Here is a 22,648-nt window from a genome sequence, read left to right as displayed (position 1 = left end):
AAATTCCAGCATGCAGCTTTGAAGCTTCTCGTCGGGTATCTGTTTTCTCTCCTGGCTGGCTTACAAGCGCCGATTAGGAGCCTATTGTCTTAGACCCGGGGCTTAGTGAAGACGTCGACACAGTTATCAGTGCATCTCACTGCCAGATCCGTCTTGGAAGAGCAGCTAATTATTTTCTCTTTACCCATTAATTGTACCCCTGAGGGGTCAAAGTGGCGAAATCAAGTAAAATTTTGCAACAGACCTGCGGAACACGCAAACGAGGGGAGGAAGATGGATGCACACCTCGATACCAGCCACAGCGTCTTTCTTTTAATCCATTCGAGACGTTCGGTTAAGCAGCACCACCTGTTTCTCACAGCCCACTGCGCTGCATTTACAATCCTGCAGCTGGATAGGAATAATTATATGACAGCCATTGATTGTCAGAAATGGTGTCATTTTGCATGGGTTAATTATTTCGATTCTTCATATGAGAAGAGCCTAGAGGGGCATCGCAGCATGTAAAATGTTATATGACGCATGCTAATGCTGTGAGGGACCATTGAAGATGAAGCATGTGTAGAGAACTAGGGCTGAATAGTTGGGTTGCATGGCTTCACGCGATCCTGATTTTTGAATGGATGAATAGAGAGAGGGTATGAAATGAGAGACAAAGAGAGAGTGAGAGCGAGGGATTGAGCAGGAGAGAGAGTCAGTGGGCTTTATTGACGCACTTTCCCTGCTGGAATTGCTGTTTTCACTGTATCTATTCATCCACTACATTCCCTCACAGCCCAATGTGCACGCACACAAACACATAAACACATGTAGAAATATTTTCACACTACACACACTCTTTAATCCTGTCTGACCCATCACATACTGAGATGCTCACCGTTAGGCTTTTGTCCTGATTCACAAACCATGTAGATTACAGATTACAGATGCCACACTTAGAGATCACATGCATATAATTCACGTATATTTATAAATTCTTCAAAAATCCGAAATTTGTGTACTTTGGTGTAACTTTCTTTATAAATATTTATAAAGAAATCTGGAACAATATCGATCCATGATTTTATCGCAGTTTTTTTTCATGTTTGTTTTGGCACAATATTTTTCAACCAAATTAATATAGCTCTATAATGAAACCTAACCTCAAAGAAAAAGAATAACAGAGACACCAATTTAGGCTGTCCTTAGCAACAAAATGTAAACAATTATTTCTCTAATAAAAAAAAAAAAGTCGCCAAAGCAGATCACCTCTAGTAATGCCTTCAGTATGTAAACGTGCAATAAATGGAAAGTTGATTGACAGGCGAGTGAATATTTATATCTATTTAAATATTGAATACATTATTAAATTATGTTTGTATTTAGCATTTTTAAAATAAGCTATTTGTGGTTCATAGTTTTTGTTTTTTATTCCATGTCTCTGTGTTCTGTGTACAGCTGAGGAATGGCAGTGTTAGAAAAATATTTGTGACTCGTGTGTAAGTCGTAAAGAGGCACACTTATTTTTAGGTTGCTTAAAACCCTCCTTTTTGACCATTTTGAAGGCTGTGAGTAATGTCTTTCCAACGCTTATTTGTTTTCTTGTTTTCAGCGCTGTTTCTCGCTGCACCTTGTTATCTGGATTGCAGCACATTCTTTGGGGTGGGTTTTTTTGGTGGTTCAAACAACCATTGTTTGTGCTGAGCGTGTGTCATTGTGTGAAATCCAGTAGTTCCATATAACTGATCTTGAATATTTCAGGCACAAACTCCTCCGTTTTGTCATCCATACTATTATGTTTCTAAACAAATCATGAAACAAGCATAAGCTACTAGTAAGGCACCACCTATTCTCGGCTATTATTGGTTTGTTCACATGTCACAAAAGTCTGGTTCATAAAACAACTTGGGATGTCTGATTGAACTGACGACATGAGATATGTGTGTAAAAACAGATTGTGGAGACATTTTAATTGTTCACCTCAAATCACCCACCGCTACATACATTTGTTGTTTGAGGAATTCATATTTAGCTAGCAAGATTTTAGACATCTTTAATAAACTGAGTATGTTTTATTTTTTTTGTCCGACTGGCCCTGTAGACAACATGATCTTTGCAGGAACAAACACAGCAGCGGCAAGATTAAAAAGTCAACAAAACATTGGCACATTGTTTAGGTAAAACATGTTTATGGTTTCTTAACATTGAAGGTCAAAGTGTATATGTTACGTATAGAAAAATTTAAAAATAGTAGGTAAATGTCAGATTTTTCATCTTTTGTGGTAGAATTAATCCACATCGACATCCGAAGGGATATTAGAAAAATAGAAAATTACTCAGATGTTTACTCAGATAAATGATTACCAAATGATTATTAAGTTTGTCGCATTATCAGTTACACATATTTAAAATTCTCCATCGATTCCTCAAGCCATTACATCTCTACATCTCTCCTTTGGACATTTATTTTATTTTTTTTCAAAATGTTTGGAATGCTACAATGTATTTTGCATAATGAAAAGTTGTATACCTTTTTATATATATTTGTAGTGCTTAGAAATCCAAATCTACTCTTAATTACTTGATGTATGTCTGTTAAAACAAGACAGCGTGGCTTGGTGATATGACTAATGCTATTTAAAACCATCAGCACTGATATTAGACACTTTATATCACTCACTGTAGTATATTGTGGAATGAAGTTAATCATTCCTGTTTATTATATGGCCATTAATTTCACACCTACATCTTTACTTTTTGACCATTTATGTATTTATACATAGAAAGTCTTGATGAAAAAGTGTATCATGTTCTTTTAACTTTTTTTAAAAAAAATTTATTTTAAATAACAAAGAATTTCTAAGTTGGATTGAACCTAAGTGTTAATATTTTAAAATGAAAAATATATTTCGTGCAAGTTTGCAACGTTTCCCAGATTAAAAAAAATAAAAAATAAAAAAATCCTTAAATGCCAGCTTGAAAAGTTTTGAAGAATTGATTATACTAACAATAGGCTAATACAGTGTGCATTTTTTTTTTTTTTTTTTTAGAATTTACGTGTACTAGTGTGCTAATACACAGTGTGTGTGTGTGTGTGTGTGTGTGTGTGTGTGTGTGTGTGTGTGTGTGTGTGCATGCTGCCCTGCATTGAACTAGTCTCCCATGCAGAGTGTATTCCCGTCTCATGCCCACTGTTCCAGGGATAGGCTTCAGACACTGTGACCCTGAATGAATGAATAACTAAATGATGACTTTCCCATATGTGAAATGTACATACACAGCATTCTGCCACCCTGATTAAGATCATTGACTAAAAGCTGCCTTGCTTTATTTGAGCATGTGTATCACCTTCAGTGTCTTTTTAACGAGTGATGGTTTTAATCAGACTAGGTAATTAACTTCCATTGCAAACACCCAGCACATTGGTCTTCAAGGTCCGCCTTTTGCTTTTGGCAGAGAATGAATAGTTTGTCTCTGCTCCAGCCTTGGTATGAAACTGCAATTGCGACATTTAGGGAATTAAAACTGAAAAGGTTTTCAGATTGATGTGGATAATTGTGTTCCATTAAAAACAACATGTTATTTAATAGCTATGTCCTCAGGAAGGTCTTATGGAGCCTAAGTAAAAGTTTTGTGTCTGCAAGACTTTGAGAAAGTAGTTGTTTTTTTTTTTTAATTTAAGCATCACTCACTCACTCTTGCCAAGTTCACTGTTTCAGCCGGGGGTAAAACACCCCTAAGTCTCTTGTCAGTTTTTTTTTTTTTTTTTTCTGTTGAGACGACACGTCTAAACCAATATACTCTTTTCTCTTTCGCTTCATTGACTGACTTTGGAACAGGCATTAGTGAGGAGTTGTTAGGAGACAAAGCAACTCTGCCTCAAAAAGGGGGATAGGGAGGGTTTGGAAGGACTGGAAGAATTTCAAAGTGTCCCTGTAAAGCCACATGGCTCCTCTTCCTCTAATACCAGACCTCATACCTGCCTACTCTAAGCTCCTAAAAGACTGACTGTGCTCTCACAGGTCTCTAGAGAGTAAATAAGGGAGCACTCCCTGCAGGTATAAAGTCAACGAGAGAAAAACTTGACAGAGGAGATGTTAAGGTTAGCCAAAGTCTCTCAAACTTAACTTTTTTCAAGATCTTAGCCAAATAACTATACTGCTATTCCTTCTTAAGACATACGCCACACTTAAATTTCAATTTAAAGGGACATCTATCAATATATTTGCTACATGTGTTTGCTTGCATTTTCTGTCATTTGCGGTGATCTCTACCACCCAGAAGTGACATTGACTTCCAGACACAGATGGCTATGGTATTGCTGAGATTCAAACTCATTATTTCCGGATGATACAGCAAATACTTTTCTGTTGTGCCACTGTGAAGTTGTCACCCTATAGTCATGTGAGGTCGAGTCCTGTCAATGCCAAGGGAGCAAAATTGGCTGTGCTGTCTGGGTGGGAGTGATGTAATACTCTCTCCCCTGGTAATCACAGCAACACTAGCCAATTGTGGGCATCTGTGAGGTCATGTATGTGGAAGATGGTATACAGCACTTTTCTCTGAGTGTGTTATGTTGCCATGTGATGCAGCATGAGCAGCAGTTGTGGTTGGTTGGCTTCATGTGCCTCAGAGGAAGCATGTGTTAGTCTTCACCTTCCTCGGTTGGAAGCTGTTGTAATATTATTAAGGAGAGTGAGTGGGAGTTTACATTTGACCAAATTGAGGAGATAAATGGGGAAAAACTAAACAAAATAAAAATAAACGGTTGATTGACCACTCACAGAAATTCCTTTGACAGGGTTGGTCAGGCTGAAGTGGATCCAGAGCCTATCCTAAGAACACTGGGCATGAGGCAAGAATAAACCCTGGAGGTTGAGGATTGAACCATTTGAACCAGAAATTTTGCATGTAAGGGCAAAGGCAAAATTCTTGAAAGTCACCCTGTTGGCTAGGTAGTGTGGGCATGTATTTCTGGGTGTAAATCCCTTGCAGAGCAGTTGGAACATTAAATCAAGTTTTTATTTTTATTTGGTCTAAAAATAAGTGGAATTAGTTTTCATTTTTATACTCCATCTTGCAAAAGGATACTTTGATTTGTTTCACTTAGGGTTCTATGTATTGCCCTACAACAGCTGGTTTCCCTGTCTGATAGGATAGTCTCCTGAGTAGAACAATGAGATTAAGTACCTTCAGCTTTCCTAAGAACTCTTGAGGAACCCTGATCTAATTCTTTGGTGGTTTCTTTTTCAACAAGTAGTTATACAAGTAGTTACAAATCTGAATTCTATCCAAGAAACAAAAGTATAAATGCCAATCATACTTGTATCCTGGTTCTTTAGAATGATCCATTTATATGGGTATATACATACTGTGTCAGGTCCAGTTCTTTTCCAGTTCTTTTTTTTAATCCTCTACCAAAGACAGAGTGTTAAAATACTAAACCTTGACTGTAGTATACGTCTCTATATTGTTGGCTTCTTGAACCCTGCAATTCAGCGTAAGTGGTACCCATTATATCTTAAAGTGGGATATGCTAGTTGCTACTTTATAGTTTCCAAACAGCAATCTAAGATACTAGCCTGTTCCTGTTATTGTGGGGGAAAATATAATAAAACTCAGCGAGCCTCGTACGGCTAAACAAGTGGTCACACTTGCCAGGTCTTTATGACCAACAGCCATAACAGTATATTTTTTCATACAATTTTTTTTATTAGGAAACGTATGAGTTGTGTTTACAAGATGAGTAAAAATTCCATATGTTTCTCACCTCAGGGGTTCATACATGTAGCATGCACATGATGCATCCTAAAACCATGGCTTCAGTCTGATTCTAATTAACTCTGTCTCACACATGTCTTGGAAAGGTAGATATGGGGGCAAGAGTATAAGATGTTCTCCTGTCACTTTTGTTCACTCATTGCAGAAGCAACAGATTGGTATCCTGACCTGAGTTGGAGTAGTAATTTTTCAGGTAAAGATACCTTTTACTGCAAGTGTCAATTTGCATTGAGTGACCAATTTGCATTGACAGTATGCACATTACATTCGGGGTTGAGATCCCCGAATGTAATGTGCATACTGTAAGTAAGGGTGGATTTGAAGATGCACCAAAAGGTTAAGGGAAAAAACACAAGACTTTCTGTGTTCTTGCACTTAGCTCAACTCTGAATATGACCATACATTCCATCTTCTATACCATTTATCCTACACAGGGTCGCAGCGGAGCCTGGAGCTTATACCAGGAAACCCTGGCCAAAAGGCGGGGGACCAACCCATCGCAGGATACTCATCACGTACACATTCACACACCACTGATAATTTTGTAATGCCGATCAGCCTACAGCACATGTCTTTGGACTGGAGGAGGAAACCGGAGTATCTGGAGGAAATCCCCAAAGCATGGGGAGAACATGCAAACTCCACGCACTCAGGACAGAGGCGAGATTTGGCCTGGAGGTGTGAGGCAAACATACTAACCACTAAGCCAACGTGCCCCCCCTTGAATATGACCATAAATGAACACAAGGAGACACTTTAGCTACATTAAAACATTTTTAGTGAGAAAATTTTGTCATACTGGCTTTGCCATATTAAGCGGGTCCCATAGAGACCAAATGATCTGATATCTCATAATGCATACTCCTTTTTTTCTCAACTGTGAAAGAAACCTTTTTGAAAGCATAGTTTGGGTTTATGTGATCTCCCTGGACTGCATTAGGAGTGGATTATGATGGAGTATTATGGCATAGCACTTGATAATGGCTCAGCTCCAGTCGTTAATACCCACTGATCCAGACCAGTGGGACTGTAGCAGCCATGAAGCCTGCGTTCATGGGTAATGAAGGCTATTTTTTTGGGTCATGAAGAGGAGCCGAACATGTGACGCTGAACATAATCTCAGTCTGTTTTCAGCTCCAGTTCCTCTGTACCGCACACAAAGAAAGCCACAGTCTAAATCTACCCTGTAATTCAGTTCTAGGAAGTTTCTCAGTCTCAGTTTCTCTGTCTTTGTCTTTTTGCTTACGTCTTCACAGTAAGATGTAACGCACACGCTCATACTTTCACGGCATCCAGTCCGCAACAGGCTTTGCGTTTAGATTTGTGCGTCCCTTGACAATGAATTTCGTGTAGATCCTGGCACTCTCAATGGTGGTAATGAAAGAGGCATGGCGAAAGGGAAATAGGTTTCTTTGAAATGTGGTCCACATGGTGAGAATATCCAGAGAGAGGGGAGTAAGCAGCAGTAAGTTCTTGCAGTGGTAGTTGGAGGAGTATCTCAGCTTTGGGTTCAGACAACACTTACTCTTAGGTAGCACAGGTTTGTGTGTAATGTAGCACACAAAGGCTAAAATAATACCTGTACCTGTGTGAGCAGTGTCAAGATACTGGAAGACATTTTCATGAAACTCAATGTACTGTACTGTATATTTAGTTGATATACATACACTAGTTTGAGCAAAACAAGACAAAGTAAGGCTAGGCTTTGAATGTAATTTAGAATTAACATTTATGAACATCTAACCAAAACCTTTTAACCAGGCAATTGAAGAAAGGTGAAACAATTCGTAGAAAAATTTATTCTAACCTCCAGTCAGCCACTTAGACTTGGTCAGAAATCCCAAAGATACTGCTGATACTCTTATAATGGAGTACAGCCATTGTAAATATTGAATATATTGTTGAACTGTCCACCTTCACAGTATCCTGCTGAATATCATGATATGTTGCTGATTATCATCACATGCTCCTTCAGCAACACTTCAAGCTTTCTTGGAAATTTCTGCCAGTTTCTTGAAATGCTGAGAAATGCCATCAAGCTCTGTATGTATAAAGAGCTGAGACACGTCTCCATGGACAGTTTTTTTGGAGAGGAAATGGGGGAGGAAGTTCATTATAAGTTGTCTCGGTAACGAGCCGCATTCGTGTGTGTGCGTCTGCTGAAAAGAGAAACTGGCTTGAGGAAAAACAAATGACAGGACAGCTTCTGGTGTCCGGATGCCATGCTGTCATCATCTAAGTCTGTCTGCTCCATGTTGTTTAAGAAGTACAATAACTCTTTGACCCCTCTCCTGTGCTCCATTGGCAGTAAAAAAAAATGTCTTTCCTGTCCTCAAGTTTGTTAAAAAAAACCAAAAAAAAAACAGGTATGTCGACAAGAAAAGAATAAGGAACGCAAGTGAAGGCTGCCAAGAGTGAAGAAAAACAGGAGTCAGCGAGCGCGAGTGACTAAAGCAAATAAACAGAAAGGCGAGCAGTGGAGCTGCAAAAGGGGATGCTGGGTATTTACCGGACAGCAAATAAAGCCCAGCTGGTTCCCATTTGGCCAGGAATGAGAGAGAGGCCATTGAGCAAAATGCAGTGTAGCACTGTTTTAACTCTCATCTTGTTTCTTCTCCTTTTATCTCTTATATGCATTCCACCTCCTGTTTCTTCTTTTCCCTATCCTTTCCCTTGTCCTGTTGTTTATTCTCCTCTCGTCTTCCATGCTTTCCTGTAATTTATTCTCCACTTCTCTCATTCCTCTGTTCCTTTTCTTTCATCTCTGCCCTTCTTTTATGCCCTCCTTTTGTTTTGTTTTTCTTTCCTTGTTCTTTCTTTTGTTTTTTCCTTTCCTTTCTCCTCCTTGGCTTTCTTTTCCTCTATGTTTATCCTTTGTGCATGCGTTCCTCTCAATTGATTGACAGTTCCAAACTCTTTAATCCACCTTCATATTCCTTTCCTTACCTGTCTGTTCTTTTCCTCTGTTTTTGTTATCCCCTAGCATCCTTTCCTCTCATTTCCTTGCCCTTTCTGAACTCTTTGATCCTATTTCACTTTCCTTTCCTTTCCTTTTCCTTCCGGTTCTTTTCCTCTATTTTTGTTATACCCTTGCATCCTTTCCTCTCATTTCCTCACCATTTTCAAGCTCTATAATCCTTTCCTTGCCTTTCCTTTCCTCTACACTGCTCTACTTTTCTTCTCCCATCCCATGCTTTTCCTCTTATTTCCTCACCATTTTCAAGCTCTTTAATCCTTTCCTTTCCTTGCCTTTCTTTTCCTCTACGCTGCTCTACTTTTCTTCTCCCATCCCATGCTTTACCTCTCATTTCCTCTCCATTTCTGCGCTCTCTTCTCTCCTCAACGAAGCCTAAACCTGCGCCACTTTGATGTCTGCCCAGCTCAGGCTCTCTGACAGCGGTGTGTAATTACCGGGCTGCATAATAAGCCCGTTTGGCTCCAGCATTTGCGTATAAAACACATGCTTGCCCACACACACACACAAACACACGCACACACGGGGCGCGCATGAATGCTCCTTTGAATATAAACATGCACAGTGCACCCCACATGCGCACACTTACACATGTACAAGCACGTACTGTTGTGGCTACAAAAGTGATGACCATGCAGAAACGTCTCGGACGTGCAAGCATTCGTGCCATACGGCATTTTTCGAAACAGACACTGTTCCCGGTATGACGAAAGCGTTTGTTTCCTGTCATAAAATTAGCAGCTGAAAATGTTGCGAGTTTAATATTTACTCCGTGTTCCTTATTTTGCCCTGAACTCATTAACTGGATTTGGAATCAAAACTGGTGTGTGTTTTAATGTGTGTGTTGTGCCTTCCTGTGTTGTGCTTCAGGCGGGGATGGAAGCAGCGAGCACGCCGAGCAGGAGCCACGCATGGAGGAAACAACAAACATGGACAATTTCGACAACAACAACAGTGTATCACAGCTGGATTTCAGCAACACGCCCAGCAAAAGCATCACATGTAAGCTCCTTAGCTAATAATAGCCAGAGTACATGGTACTTATATGGTACATACCATCTAAGACTGACCTAGAATTCACACTGCACACATTCAAAGTGACAGTAGGAATAATTCACATGACTTCTGATTTAATTGTAGCTGGAATTTTATCAAGAGATGTACTGTACCCTTGCCTGCCACATTAATAGGAACACCCGCTCATTCATACAATTATCCAGTCATCACCTGGTCTTTTTCCAATCATTAACTGTCCAGTTTTGGTGAGGCTTGTGCCCACTGTAGCCTTAGATTCCTGTTCTTGGTTGACAGGAGTAGAATCTGACGTGGTCTTATGCTGTTGTAATACATCCACCTCAAGATTTGAAGTGTTGTGCATTCTGAGATACTTTTCTGCTCACCACGGTTGATGAGACTGGTTATTTGAGTTACTGTTGGGTTCTTGTCAGTTTGAACCAGTCTGGCCATTCTCCTCTGACCTCAGGACTTTCTTCTCCTCTCATTTAAACTGTGGTATGGCTCAGTGAAACAACGAAGAAAACGTGTATTTTTGTTTATTCTGGTTACAATTGCTGATGTAATGAGCATTAGTACTGTTGTACAAAATTCAGTTCAACTCAGTCTTATTTGTCAAGCCCTTTTAACAATAGACATTGTCACATAGCAGCTTTATAGCAATCTGAAGATTTAGCATAATTAGCATTTCAGAGGGGATAGTGGCAGCATAACTCCCAGAGAGGACATGAGGAAGAAACCCTGAGAGGAACCAGACTCAAAAGAGAACTCATGCTGTACACCAGTAAGTGGGATTATATAATCATTATTGTATACAGGTATAGAGGAGTAAAGGCAACCTGTTCTAAGTGGCTTGAAAGGATGTTCAGTATGAACATATTGTGAATAAGGGTCATGGGTTGGTCACAGGACAGTCTTTATGATTACAGCAGCAGTACTTAAAACATATAGAAAGTTTGCTGGTATGATTTGAATGGCTCTCTACAGTATTAACACTTGCACACTGCACAGAAGTAAAAAACAAAACAAAACAAAACAAAAACAGACTTGATGCATTAAAAAGGACCAGGATAGATAGACAGGAGTTACATTTTGATGATTGGTCAAACATTGGTTGTTTACAGGATATTTCAAAGATCCTTTAGAGGCTTTGCATTACTTGATCTGTATATGTGCAGCACAGTGGTGCAGCAGGAAGTACTGGTGCCTCATAGCCCCAGGGTCCTCAGTTTGATCTGGAGCACCTCCCAAAAACATGCTGTTGCCTTCGGTAAATTGTAGATTTTAAATTAAGTGTGTTTGAGCAGGGTGATTCCAGGGCAGGCTGAATTCCTGCCTTGCACTCTGTGTACTAGGAGGAGGCTCTGGGTTTACAGCCCTGACATGTTTAAAGCATTTACTGATGATTCAGTGAAACACAAAATGCTGAATTTAGAAGTGTAATCCACTCAGCTATATCAAATTTTATTGTATGCTTCCTCAAAGGCATCAAATAAAATGCCAGGTGCCACACTGCAATTCACAAAATGTTATTATCTTCTTTTCCTAATCAGATTGCAACTTCTTATAAACCATACAAGATGTGTATTGATAAAATATAATCAGTATCCAATTATAGGTGACTGGAATAACTCAGATTTATGGAGATTATCCATTCCTGGAATTCAACAATTCCAATCCCAACCAGGAATCCAAGAGAGCAAAATTGGTCATGCTGTCTGGGTGGGAGGGATGACATTCTCTCTGTGCCCTGTCAGTCACAGCAAAGCTAGCCAATCATGGGCATCTGTGAGTTCATGTATGCGGAAGACAGCAGATAGTGCTTTCCTTCAGGTGTGTTATGTTTGCCATGTGATGGAGCATAAGCAACAGTAGGAAAAAGCTTCGGTTGACTGTCTTCACGTGTCTTGGTGGAAGCTTGGTAGCCTTCACCGTCCCTGGTTGGTAGCATGGGCCAAGACAAAGTAGGGCTCAAATTGGGTAAACACCCCCCCAAATTTTTGAATACTGCATTTGTTTTGATATTTTTGTTAAAGGGTTTTATATTTAGAGCCTCTTAATGGCGTTGAAGATTTAGTGAACTTACCTACTTATTGACTATGGGATTTCCAGTGGTATATGTGGAGACATATGGCTGTGGTTGGCAGTTTAAACTCATCCTCCTCCATTTAGGGCACTAAATATTGACAAGTGTGAAGTGATTATAAATCAGCATTTTGGTGTACTTGAAGCATCCAGATAGCGTGTTCAAAAACGTACCAGCTGAATCATCATTGGCAAAGTGTGCCCCTACTTATCAACATGTACAAAAAGAACCACTGATTATTGTCCAAGAGAAAAGAAACAACTTGTGCAGGGAATTTGCCTTCAGCTTATTCGGTTCTCCTTTGAGAGACTGCCTGCCTTTCTATAAGACCCATATGTCATTCAGGCAAACTAGAAAGATTACAAATCCCCAAAATGATGACTGAAAGCTATAGAATGTGATCCTACGCTCTGACCCCAACTTCCTATCATGCTGAGGTATGCGAAGAAAAGTGATATTTCACTGTGCTGCAATGTATATGTGACCAATAAAGACTCATTATCATTATACACACAGGAGTGTATATAGCATAGATTTGCTCATATCATGGCGACAGCGCGCTGGCGGGCCGTGGGAATTTTAACAGTACAAAGTATACAAGGGTGAGATGGCTGATAAGCTCTAAAATTATTGATATTAGAATACGTCTCAGCATACGTTAAATATAGTTTAATCTATATGCTTACCTTGAACAACAAAGGCTCTCAGTTGGCATAGTTGTTAGTTGCTACACAGACACCATGGATTTTGCCCCTCTCTCGCCTCCTCACCTCTCTGATAGTCTTCATTTTGATGTACATTTTGAGTAATGTGTTCTATATTATCCTCCTCACATGACATGTTTATATCGCTGTAGAGTTACTAGAGAATCAAGACCGTTGCAACCATTTGACATCAATACCCAGAATGCACTGCGACGTAAACAACAATGGCAGCCTACGAGTGCAAGGATGTTTATTTTTTATTTTTAACTGACATCTACAATGTTTTTGTAGAGCAGATTTATATAGCGACTGTCAGTGTTAATCTAATAAGCCATACAAGTCTTCGTAGTCGGGGTTCCCTTTAACCGTTTTGGAATTTCTGACATATTTTACATAGTTCCTCCATTTTCACTGTCTCAAAAGTAATTGGACAAACTAACAGAATTATAAATATAACCCATGCACATCACCAAATGCTGAGTTTCCTACCTTGAGATGCTTTTCCAGGCCTTTACTGCATCCGCCTGCTTGTCTGTGGGTCTTTCTGCCTTCAGTTTTGACTTCAGTATGTGAAAAGCATGCTAGTTGAGGTCAGGTGACTGACTCTGTCATTTTTGAGCATTCCATTTCTTTACCTTAAGAAGTTCTTGGGTTGCTTTTGCTGTATGTTTTTGGGTCATTATCCATCGGTACTGTGAAGTGCCATCCTATCCCTTTTTGCAGCATTTGACTGAATTTGAGCAGAAAGTATATACTTCAGAACTCACTCTGCTACATCTATCAGCAGTCACATCATCAGTAAACATCATTGACTCAGTTCCACTGGGAGGCATACATGCCAATGCCATAACACTTCCTCCACCAGGTTTGACAGATGATGTGGTATGCTTTGGGTCATGAGCCCTTCCTTTCCATCTCCATACTCTCTTCCCATCATTCTTGTACAAGTTAATCTTGGTTTCATCGGTCCAAAGTATCTTTATTCCAAAACTGGTTAGGCTTTTTTTTTTTTTTTTAGATGTTTTCTAGCATAGTCTAACCTGGCCTAGTCTGTATTTACATTCATGAAGGTGTGTCTTCATTGTAGACATTGACAATGATATACCTAACTTCTGGCGCATGGTGGCTTAGTGGTTAGCACGGTCGCCTCACACCTCCAGGGTCGGGGGTTCGATTATCACCGTGGCCCTGTGTGTGTGGAGTTTGCATGTTCTCCCCATACTGCAGGGGTTTCCTCCGGGTACTCCGGTTTCCTCCCCCAGTCCAAAGACATGCATGGTAGGCTGATTGGCATGTCCAAAGTGTCCGTAGTGTATGAATGGTTGTGTGAATGTGTATGTGAGTGTGCCCTGTCCAGGGTGTATCCCTCCTCGTGCCCGATGCTCCCTGGGATAAGCTCCAGGTTTCCCGTGACCCTGAAGGAAGGATAAGCGATATAGAAGATGGATGGATGGATACCTAACTTCTGGAGAGTGTTCTTGACTTGGTGTTGCTGATCTCACGAGTGCATTCCTTCTATTTAAGAATGTACCAAATTATTGTTTTGGCCACTCCTAAGTTTTCTGCTGAGAGAGTTGAGGTCTGTTTTCAGCCTAATGATCGCTTCAATCACATTTTGATTGCTTCATTTCACATCCATTGTGGTGACAAAATTACAAAAATTGTGTCCCTGTACAAATATTTGTGGACCCAAGTATTTATGTTCTTGTTTTGGAACTGTATATCCATAAATTGATATGTAAATGCTCACATACAGTAATTCAGTTTTGTTAAACGGCCACATGAGTGTGGAATAAAGTCAGATAGAGTGAAGAGAAAGTTTTGTGTGTTGTATTTCTAGATTTAGCAAAAGTACACAAGCGCTTGCTAAGACCATATGTATTTTCACCCTGTGGGACAGCTAGTGGAGGAAGTTGCTGATCGTGCATTTTTTTCTCACGCACACAGTACAACCAACAAGAAACCTGATTCTTCTGCTGAGTTCCAGCGTCTGTCAGTGCTCTGTGTGTGTGTGTGTGTGTGTGTGTGAAGCAATTTTTATGTGTTATATAAATTCCAGATGTAATTAAGTCTACATAACTAGCTTGCTGTGCTGTTAGGATTGCAATAGCGAATTGTTTTATATATTAAGCATGAAACTATTGACTTGGAAGAAAGGTGTTTGGAGTTTTTTTTCTCCCGATTTTTTAACAGTAGAATGTGTGTAACAGAACATATGCAGAACCTGCTGTGAATTATGGGAGACATATTTCCTTTAGTCAAAAAGAGTGATCTTGTGTTGTGAGATATCGCAACATTCTCAGACAGTTCCAGATGCGTACTGTTTACTGTGTTGCAGTAACTCAGACAAGCATGTCATTATAGAGTTGAGTTAGACTAAATGTGGTTGTGGGTGTGTGTTTAGGTGTGTGAGTGTGTGTCGACAGTTGGGATAAGACCTCCACTAGACTGTGACTAATTGTTCTGACTAAAAGTGCATTGATGTAGAGATTCTGTAACTGAATCACACTGAATTTCTGCAGTCCAACCCCACATTATACTAAAAAACAAAAAAAACAATTTACTCTGGCTCTGACACCTCTACTCTGCGCACTTTGCTTCTTCTAGAACTCAATTAAAAGATCTTGTATGGTAGCACAACTTGTATTGTTCTCCGCTTGATATATCGCTTTGCTTGTATCTCCTTATTTATAAGTCGCTTTGGATAAAAGCGTCTGCTTTTATCCAAACGATTTGTATACATGATAGAGCAGATTCATGGGTGTCACTTTCTAACTTTTTCTCATCTGTTTTGGCAATATATCACTATTTACTCTTGAGTTGTCAAATATAATAAGTTAAATATCGCAGTCCAGCGTTAACCTCTCACCTTGTCCATGATCATGTTTAATTGCGAATGTTTTCTGTGGTAACCGCCATTGTTAGGACGTTGCCTTGACAGCAGCGATAGCAGAGTTACGGTGTTATGCCACTGGCACTTAGCTCAATCGCACTCTCAAGAGCACATGATCATTCGTGTTGAATGTTTGGTGTTTGCATTTCATTTGGTCCATAAAGTGTGAGCTTATGTTACTTTTGATTTATTATTCAATCATTCAGCAGGTGTCGACCAAAGACATACATACGGGTTTAACTCCTCATTCAGTCACAGGAAACTAGTTATATGCCTTTGATGATTTCAGCTTGGTGTTTTTCTTGATTTTTCACAGACCATTACTTTGGACACATTTGAAGCTGTAATGTGTTTTGTTCGAAATATATATATTTAAAAAACGTCAGGGATGAACAAATGGTAAATATATTAGCTAGTGGATTAATACGGACTAAGGGGATGAATGAGTTTATGAAGTCCTGGGGGGAGGGAGACTGGGTAGACATAGTCCTTATCCTTAGCCGTAGTCCATGATAATGTTTTCAGCTAGCACAATTGCCTCGCACCTCCAGAGTTGGAGGTTCGATTTCCGCCTCCACCCTGTGTGCACTGAGCTTGCATTTTCTCTCCGTACTTTGGGGGTTTCCTCCGGGTACTCAGGTTTCCTCAAGTTATGCGCTGTAGGCTGAATCACATCTCCAAATTGTTCATAGTGTATGAGTGTGTGTGTGTGTGTGTGTGTGTGTGTGTGTGCGATTGTGCTCTGCGATGGGTCAGCACCCCGTCCAGGGTGTCCCCTCCCTTTTGCCCCCAGTCACCTGGGCCTAGGATCCAGGCTTCCTGCGACCCTGTGTAGGATAAGTGGTTTGGAAAATGGATGGATGTCTAACGTTGAGGTGACATTTTGTGCATGTTGTGCTAGCTGGAGAGTTATGTGACAGCTTTGTGCTGCACTTTTTCTCGGTTTCATCACATGCCTGGTGTTACACTGTTGTGGAGTGTCACATGACTCTAAAATCCATTATGTTTAAGCATACATACCAAATAAAAAATATGTTTTGAAATAGTTTCTCTGACAACTTTGGGCAACTAAGAATAATAATAATAATTATTAGCCTAGATGACAAATCTGTCCTAGTTGCGTGGGCTATTGATTTGTCCACTGATGTTATTGAATAAGTGGAGAAAAAAATGTTCCTGAGCTGCTGTAAGTCACCCTAGCAATTATGTAATAGTAATTCACCTTCAGTATAAGCCACCCGATATGTACTTGGAGTTGTTGATGAGGTCACATTCTGCTTGTGCAGCCAAAGCTTGTCCCACTGACACACTGCAGATCTTTACTACATATTATTTACCTAATCATATAATGTTTTGGTGAAGCAGTTTGACCAAAGTGCTAATCGCTGATCATACAGAATGTCTAAGACTGGTGTGTGAGTAACAATGCTGCAATCATTGTAGAAATAAAATTCCTAACACTAAAAATTAATATTGTCGTAATGGTTAGAAATGTTGAAAGTTTACTGTCGGTTAGTTTTAGGAACTTTGGAGCAGGGAGAGGCATGTGGAATGTGACAGAGCCTGGGGGAAAGAGGTGGACTGGGTGAGAGGGTGGAGGCGGTCTGATTCGGTGCATTGGCGAACGAAGAGAGGCAGAATGAAATGAGATATTTGGTGAGCTGATAAAAATGGCGCCCCCTCACATTATTCCTCATTCCAGTGGTGCCAGTGAAGTATTTTAACTCTTACCCTATTCTAATCTATCCTCCTTGAAGCCTTCAACACAGTCATCCACTGAAACTCAATCATTTTAACTTTTAATGAAGCCAAATAGGCTTTGGACCAGAAGCATACACATTTGTGTCTCGTGTTTATTTAAGAGGAAATAGAAATTCAAATTTCCATATCAGTAACCTAAAAAGAGTTTGTTGTTCAATCACTGTGTAGTAATTCAAGATTTAAAAGCGCACGCAAGTGAAAAATTATCCATGTGCTCTTTTTCATGAGTCCAGGAATCCTGGTCATGATACATAGCAGGGGTCAAGATACAGACATTTCAGACAATTCAAATACATCAACAAATACACATGGGTCAGAACAATAAGGAGCATGAACTAGAACACAAGAACTATAGTGTGGTAACATAAGAAGGATAGCACAACGAGGACACAAAACAGGTGAACACAATCAGTAACAGACCATTGAGAGCAGGGGAATGAGACAGAACAGACTAAAACAGCAACAAAGACCTAATAAGTGGTCTAATAAGAAAAAGCACATGGAAAATTAAAAACAAAACATATGCTACACATTCAGCGCTGGGATCTGTGTTGCATGCTGACAAGAGGAATTCATGACAATAAGTCAGGAACAGTGACTATCGTCCACCAGAGCACGTCACTAAACTGTGGATATGTCTTAGTGCAGTGATATAATGTTAGTCTATTACTAATTTGGTTTAAACTGGTGACATTGAAAAAAAAAAATCACCTTCAAGGATTCTCTTATTGCAAAGTTAATGGCAAAACAATATTATACTTCACAAAATACCTAATGTCCTGTCCTGTTTTTTACAGATCAGTGCTGGCTGCTAAATGTGAGTTAAACAACAGGAAATAAGAGGAGTGGAGTTGATTGGACTACATTTGTCAGGTTACTGCCTGAAAATACCAAAAAGAAATAGCAGAAATATATAACCCCAATTTTATAAAAGTTGGGACGCTGTGTAAAATGTAAATAAATTTTTAAAAATGTAATGATTTGCAAATCTCATAAACCCATATGTTATTCACAATCGAACATAGAAAATATATCAAATGTTTAAACTGAGGGAATGTACCATTTTAAGAAAAAAAGGCAATTTTGTAATTTATGGCCGCGACATGTCTCAAAAAAAAGTTGGGACGGGGCAACAAAGGGCTGGGAAAGTAAGTGTTACTAAAAAGAAACAGCTGGAGGAACATTTTGCAACTAATTAGGTTAATTGGCAACAGGTCAGTAACATGATTGGTTTAAAAAGAGTATCTTAGAGAGGCAGAATCTGGCTCTGCTCAGTCTATCAGTCACACACAGTTCTTTAAACTTATTTATTCAGACAGTGTCAGAATAATTCTCTGACATGAAATGAGAAAGAAACCTTGAGATATAGCAGACTGAAACTTGAACTCATCCTCTTCTGGGTGACACCGGATAGTTGGACTATACGTCATCACAGCATACAGGTGTAGAAGATTAAAGACAAATGCCACTAAGTGTGTTGAAAGGATGTTCAGTATAGTATGTAGTTCAGCATGTTGTGAATACGAGACCTGGGATGAGCACACAACGGTCTTTATGATTATAGCAGCAGTTATTAGAAAGTACAAATCTACAGGATCCAGGTGAGATTATACATTGAAGAGTGATTTTAAGTCATTTTGGGGAAGTGAGAATATTTAGGATATTCACAGGGTACCATCCATAACAGCAGAATGTGAGTCACCAGTTCCAGGCAGAAATAAAGCATCAGGATGAGTCAGGCAGATTTGGAGGTAATGAGAAGTTATGAAAGTTACACTATGAGTCACACTAATGAACCAGGTTAGCTCTGTTGATTCAGGGTTTTCATTTAACTTTTCAATTTCTGAGTATAAAATCGAATTATAAGTCTCTTGCTTAATACAGTCACATGAGGGTATTTATATTGGCATATTATGTTAGGGCTAGCCATTTTTATCCATCAGAACAAACTCCACACTGCCTTCCATTAAATTAAGCAAACTCTGTGCTGCTGAGTGTGTAAAAGCATGCAAGGACTCATCCATATCAAGAATCTACAGTAGAGTAGTGCAGAACTAAGCCCAAATTGTAGGACTTAATCCTCTGCTCTCCCAGAAAACTAATCATGGAAATAGGTTAATGGGTGTATTATTGTTTTTTATTGCATAGAATTTGTATGTAATTTTATTATGCATATTTTATTAGAAGGAATATACAGTATACAGGCTTTAGGGATAAGTCATTTATAAAAGTTAATAAAGTAAAAAGTCCAACACAAGAACAACATGTACAGTATATTAAGTAAAATATAGAAAACTTACAGAACCAAATGAGTAAATAGACCAGTAGCAGGCATAGTATGCAGGTGTGATTGCATCAGAGATTGGATGGTAGGTTCTCTCTGAGACACAAGATCTCTCAAGATCGCCCAAGGTCTCCCACAAACATTGGGGTTACAACCCTTTAATACTACTTGAGTATACTTTTAAGTCATTATATAGTTATTAACCAGTTTGTCAACCACTCCATACATTTTCATGACAGGATGAGCCAATTGGGCTATAAACAGAAGACCCCCGTTGAAGTTGTGATAAGTAAGGAATGAAACACAACAGACCATAATACACAAAAAAAATAATAGCATGATGTGTTTTGCTTATATGACCGCAATTTGCCAATGATTCAATTTAAAAAAAAAAGTATTAATCATTGACACATCACTATTTAACTGTATATAGTTTATAATTTGTTTATAGGGACAACAGTATGCTGTACCACAAGGTTCTTTTAAACAAATCAGATTGTTTTATTATACGTGTCACACACAGAATATAAGATAAATGTTCAATCACCACATTGTTCACCATGAAATGACGATAAAAATGACAGCTGATGTGACATAAAAAGTATCTACCATGCATACAAATGGTCAGGATTTTTTATTCATATGGTCTTTCTGACCTGCATTCCTGATTGTTTTGTTCCAGCCAGTCCCAATTACTGCCAAATCTTATAAATCTACTACAGTAGATTAGAAATTTCCGACTCCTTAAAAGCCGTTCATGGCATTTGAGAGTTGTGTAATACCGTGGACCACATGTGCAGTCGCACTCCTTTTCCCGTCTGGTTTCCTGTGACGATAGACATGTGAGAAGTGTCTGTTTGGAGCTTGTAAAATAGTGAACACCATTGCTTCATCGGCTTTATGGGGAGAGTGTTTCTTAATAGATCCGTTCACTCTCTGAGGCATGTGCTTACTCTTGTTTTTTTTGGGGGGGGGGTTAAAAAAATTTGTTTTGTACATTCTGTGACCCATTCATCACATGACTGGTCAGTGAAAATCGGAAATTAGCATGGGTTATCGAGACTTGCGTCAGATTGTTGCTGACAGCAAAAACCCTGAGGTCATATCACGTTCCACGAGGTCCAGATGCTCGGGCTTGGAGTGATGATGTCATGAGGGTTGCATGCATCTGGACAGAGTGCCTGCGGCCAGTGCGTCTGTGAACAAAGTGCAACGAAAGCCATGAAATGCTGCTAAATTGCTCTTTCTTGCGTGTCTGTGTGAGATCATCAGTTCCCACACATAGTCAAGTGGATAAAAGAAAGCAGAGGTTTTGTCTTCCTTTCTATTTATCAACATTTAGTCACGTCTTTCCAGAAATCCTGCTGTTTCCTGACGTAAAGGAGGTGCATATTTTCCCGACATGTGTGAGATCATTTCTAAGTTTATCCTCAAACCTCAACCATATGTCCCACATTTGTCTGGAGGAATAATAAAACAATCATGTACCTCAATTCCAGGGTGTTTATACTATCAGAGTTTATACGTCTGATAGTAACATTTAATGTATTTTCCACACGACTAACATGGAAGCAATTTGAATTAATCTACATCTATTGCTCTTGGCCTAAAATATTTAATAGCACTGATGGGCATACTTGCATTTTTGCCATTCTCCCATTAGCAGTCTACAGCAGACATTGTCACAAGTACACAGCTTATCTTGGTTTTAAACAGCCTCACTGTTCACAAATATCTGCTAAGAAATTGTATCTCCCATGGTCTGCTACACTAATGTTACATTAAGAAAGATTGTCTAACTGTCTTCCATATGTTAGAACTGTGACAAATGTTTTTAGTTGTTTTTTTATAACTGATAAACTCAGGATGACTATTTATTTATTTATTTATTTGCTGAATTTAACAATTATTCCCTGTCCCAATGAGAATAAGTCGTTTAAATTACAAATAAGGGATTTGACAGTCATGCAAGAAACCTAAAATTGTTTTTATATTTTTATCTAAACTGTATGAAATCAGTACATGTTGCTGTACCATTACTCTTAAACCACAACTGGACAGGCTAAATTTATCTGGCCTGTTTAAACCATAAAACTGCTGTGCTCATAGTTCACATATTTTACTCGTTTATTTATACACCTGCCGATCAAGATAAGTGGGGCAGCTGCTGCTCAGGTGGCAGAGCAGGTTGTCCACTAATCGTAGGGTTGGAGTTTTGATTCCCAGCCCACGTGACTCCTCATGTCAAAGTGTCCTTGGGCAAGACACTGAACCCCAAGTTGCTCCCAATGGCAAGCTGATGGTAGCTCTGCTGCCACTGGTGTGCGTGTGCGTGTGTGAGAATGGGTGAATGAGAAACAACGTAAAGCTCTTTGTAGAACCGCTAAGGTCAAAAGTCGCTATATAAATGCAGACCGTTTACCATTTATTTTTCCAACCACGATTTCCCTATAGGCAGAATTAAATGTCAGATCAGTGATGGCTTATTTAAGTGCAACATCGAAACTATCAAATGTTGTAGAATCCATTATTTTTAAAAAAGGTTTTGTTCATTCCAATACCTCATGCAAATTTACTTCTGATTCTGTGTGTGTGTGTGTGTGTGTGTGTGTGTATATAGCCTGGGTGATTTTTTAAAATTTATTATTTATTCTTTGTTATAGCAGACCTCAACTCTCAATCATCCAAGTTATTATATTTATTATTAAGCTCCTGTGATTATCAGCTTTTTTGACTGGACACATGAATGAAATGAGTTTAAAACCAAACCTCAGTGTGTAGGTTTTTAAATAATTTCATCAGTAGTGTTGCTTAATGGGTTCTGTTGGTGGAAAGTTCAGAAATACTGTAAAAATCTCTTTGGCTCCAACAAGTATTATTGAACACAGTTAAATCATAAGCCTAATATTGGAATACTTGGCTTATATTCATGAAAAAAAAATCTGTATTGACGGGGACTGTGGAACATATTCTGAAGTTGAAAGAGGTTCTTGTCTGCAAAATCTTGACAACCACTGAACTACAGCAACACACACCACTGATAAGACACACAGCAATCAATCTCAGTTAGATGCTTTAACATGCAGCAATTATTTTAATTGCCTGTATGTCGTTGTTTCAGTCTTTCTTGCCCGTCTTCAAATGAGTGTCTTCATGAAGTTTTCCTAGAGTG

General features: G+C 39.1%; 1 protein-coding gene across 5 annotated transcripts in view; it reads left to right on the top strand.

The window, feature by feature from the left end:
• The window catches only part of mdfi (MyoD family inhibitor), a 54,234-nt gene that overhangs the window by 17,341 nt on the left and 14,245 nt on the right, over window positions 1–22,648 (top strand). For 2 of the 5 annotated variants that reach the window (XM_017450991.3, XM_053674048.1), the window contains one exon: window positions 9,605–9,736. The exons of 1 other annotated variant lie outside the window; for it this stretch is intronic. In XM_017450991.3, coding sequence (XP_017306480.1) covers window positions 9,605–9,736 — 132 coding nt within the window. Of the gene's footprint in view, window positions 1–3,819; window positions 5,954–6,194; window positions 6,439–9,604; window positions 9,737–22,648 lie in introns of those variants that run through there. 2 more of the 5 variants (XM_047149359.2, XM_053674049.1) reach the window with 2 other exon arrangements.

The sequence above is a fragment of the Ictalurus punctatus genome, chromosome 21 (assembly GCF_001660625.3).
Source record: "Ictalurus punctatus breed USDA103 chromosome 21, Coco_2.0, whole genome shotgun sequence".
NCBI lineage: Eukaryota > Metazoa > Chordata > Actinopteri > Siluriformes > Ictaluridae > Ictalurus > Ictalurus punctatus.
This window is presented reverse-complemented; position numbering and strand designations above follow the sequence as displayed.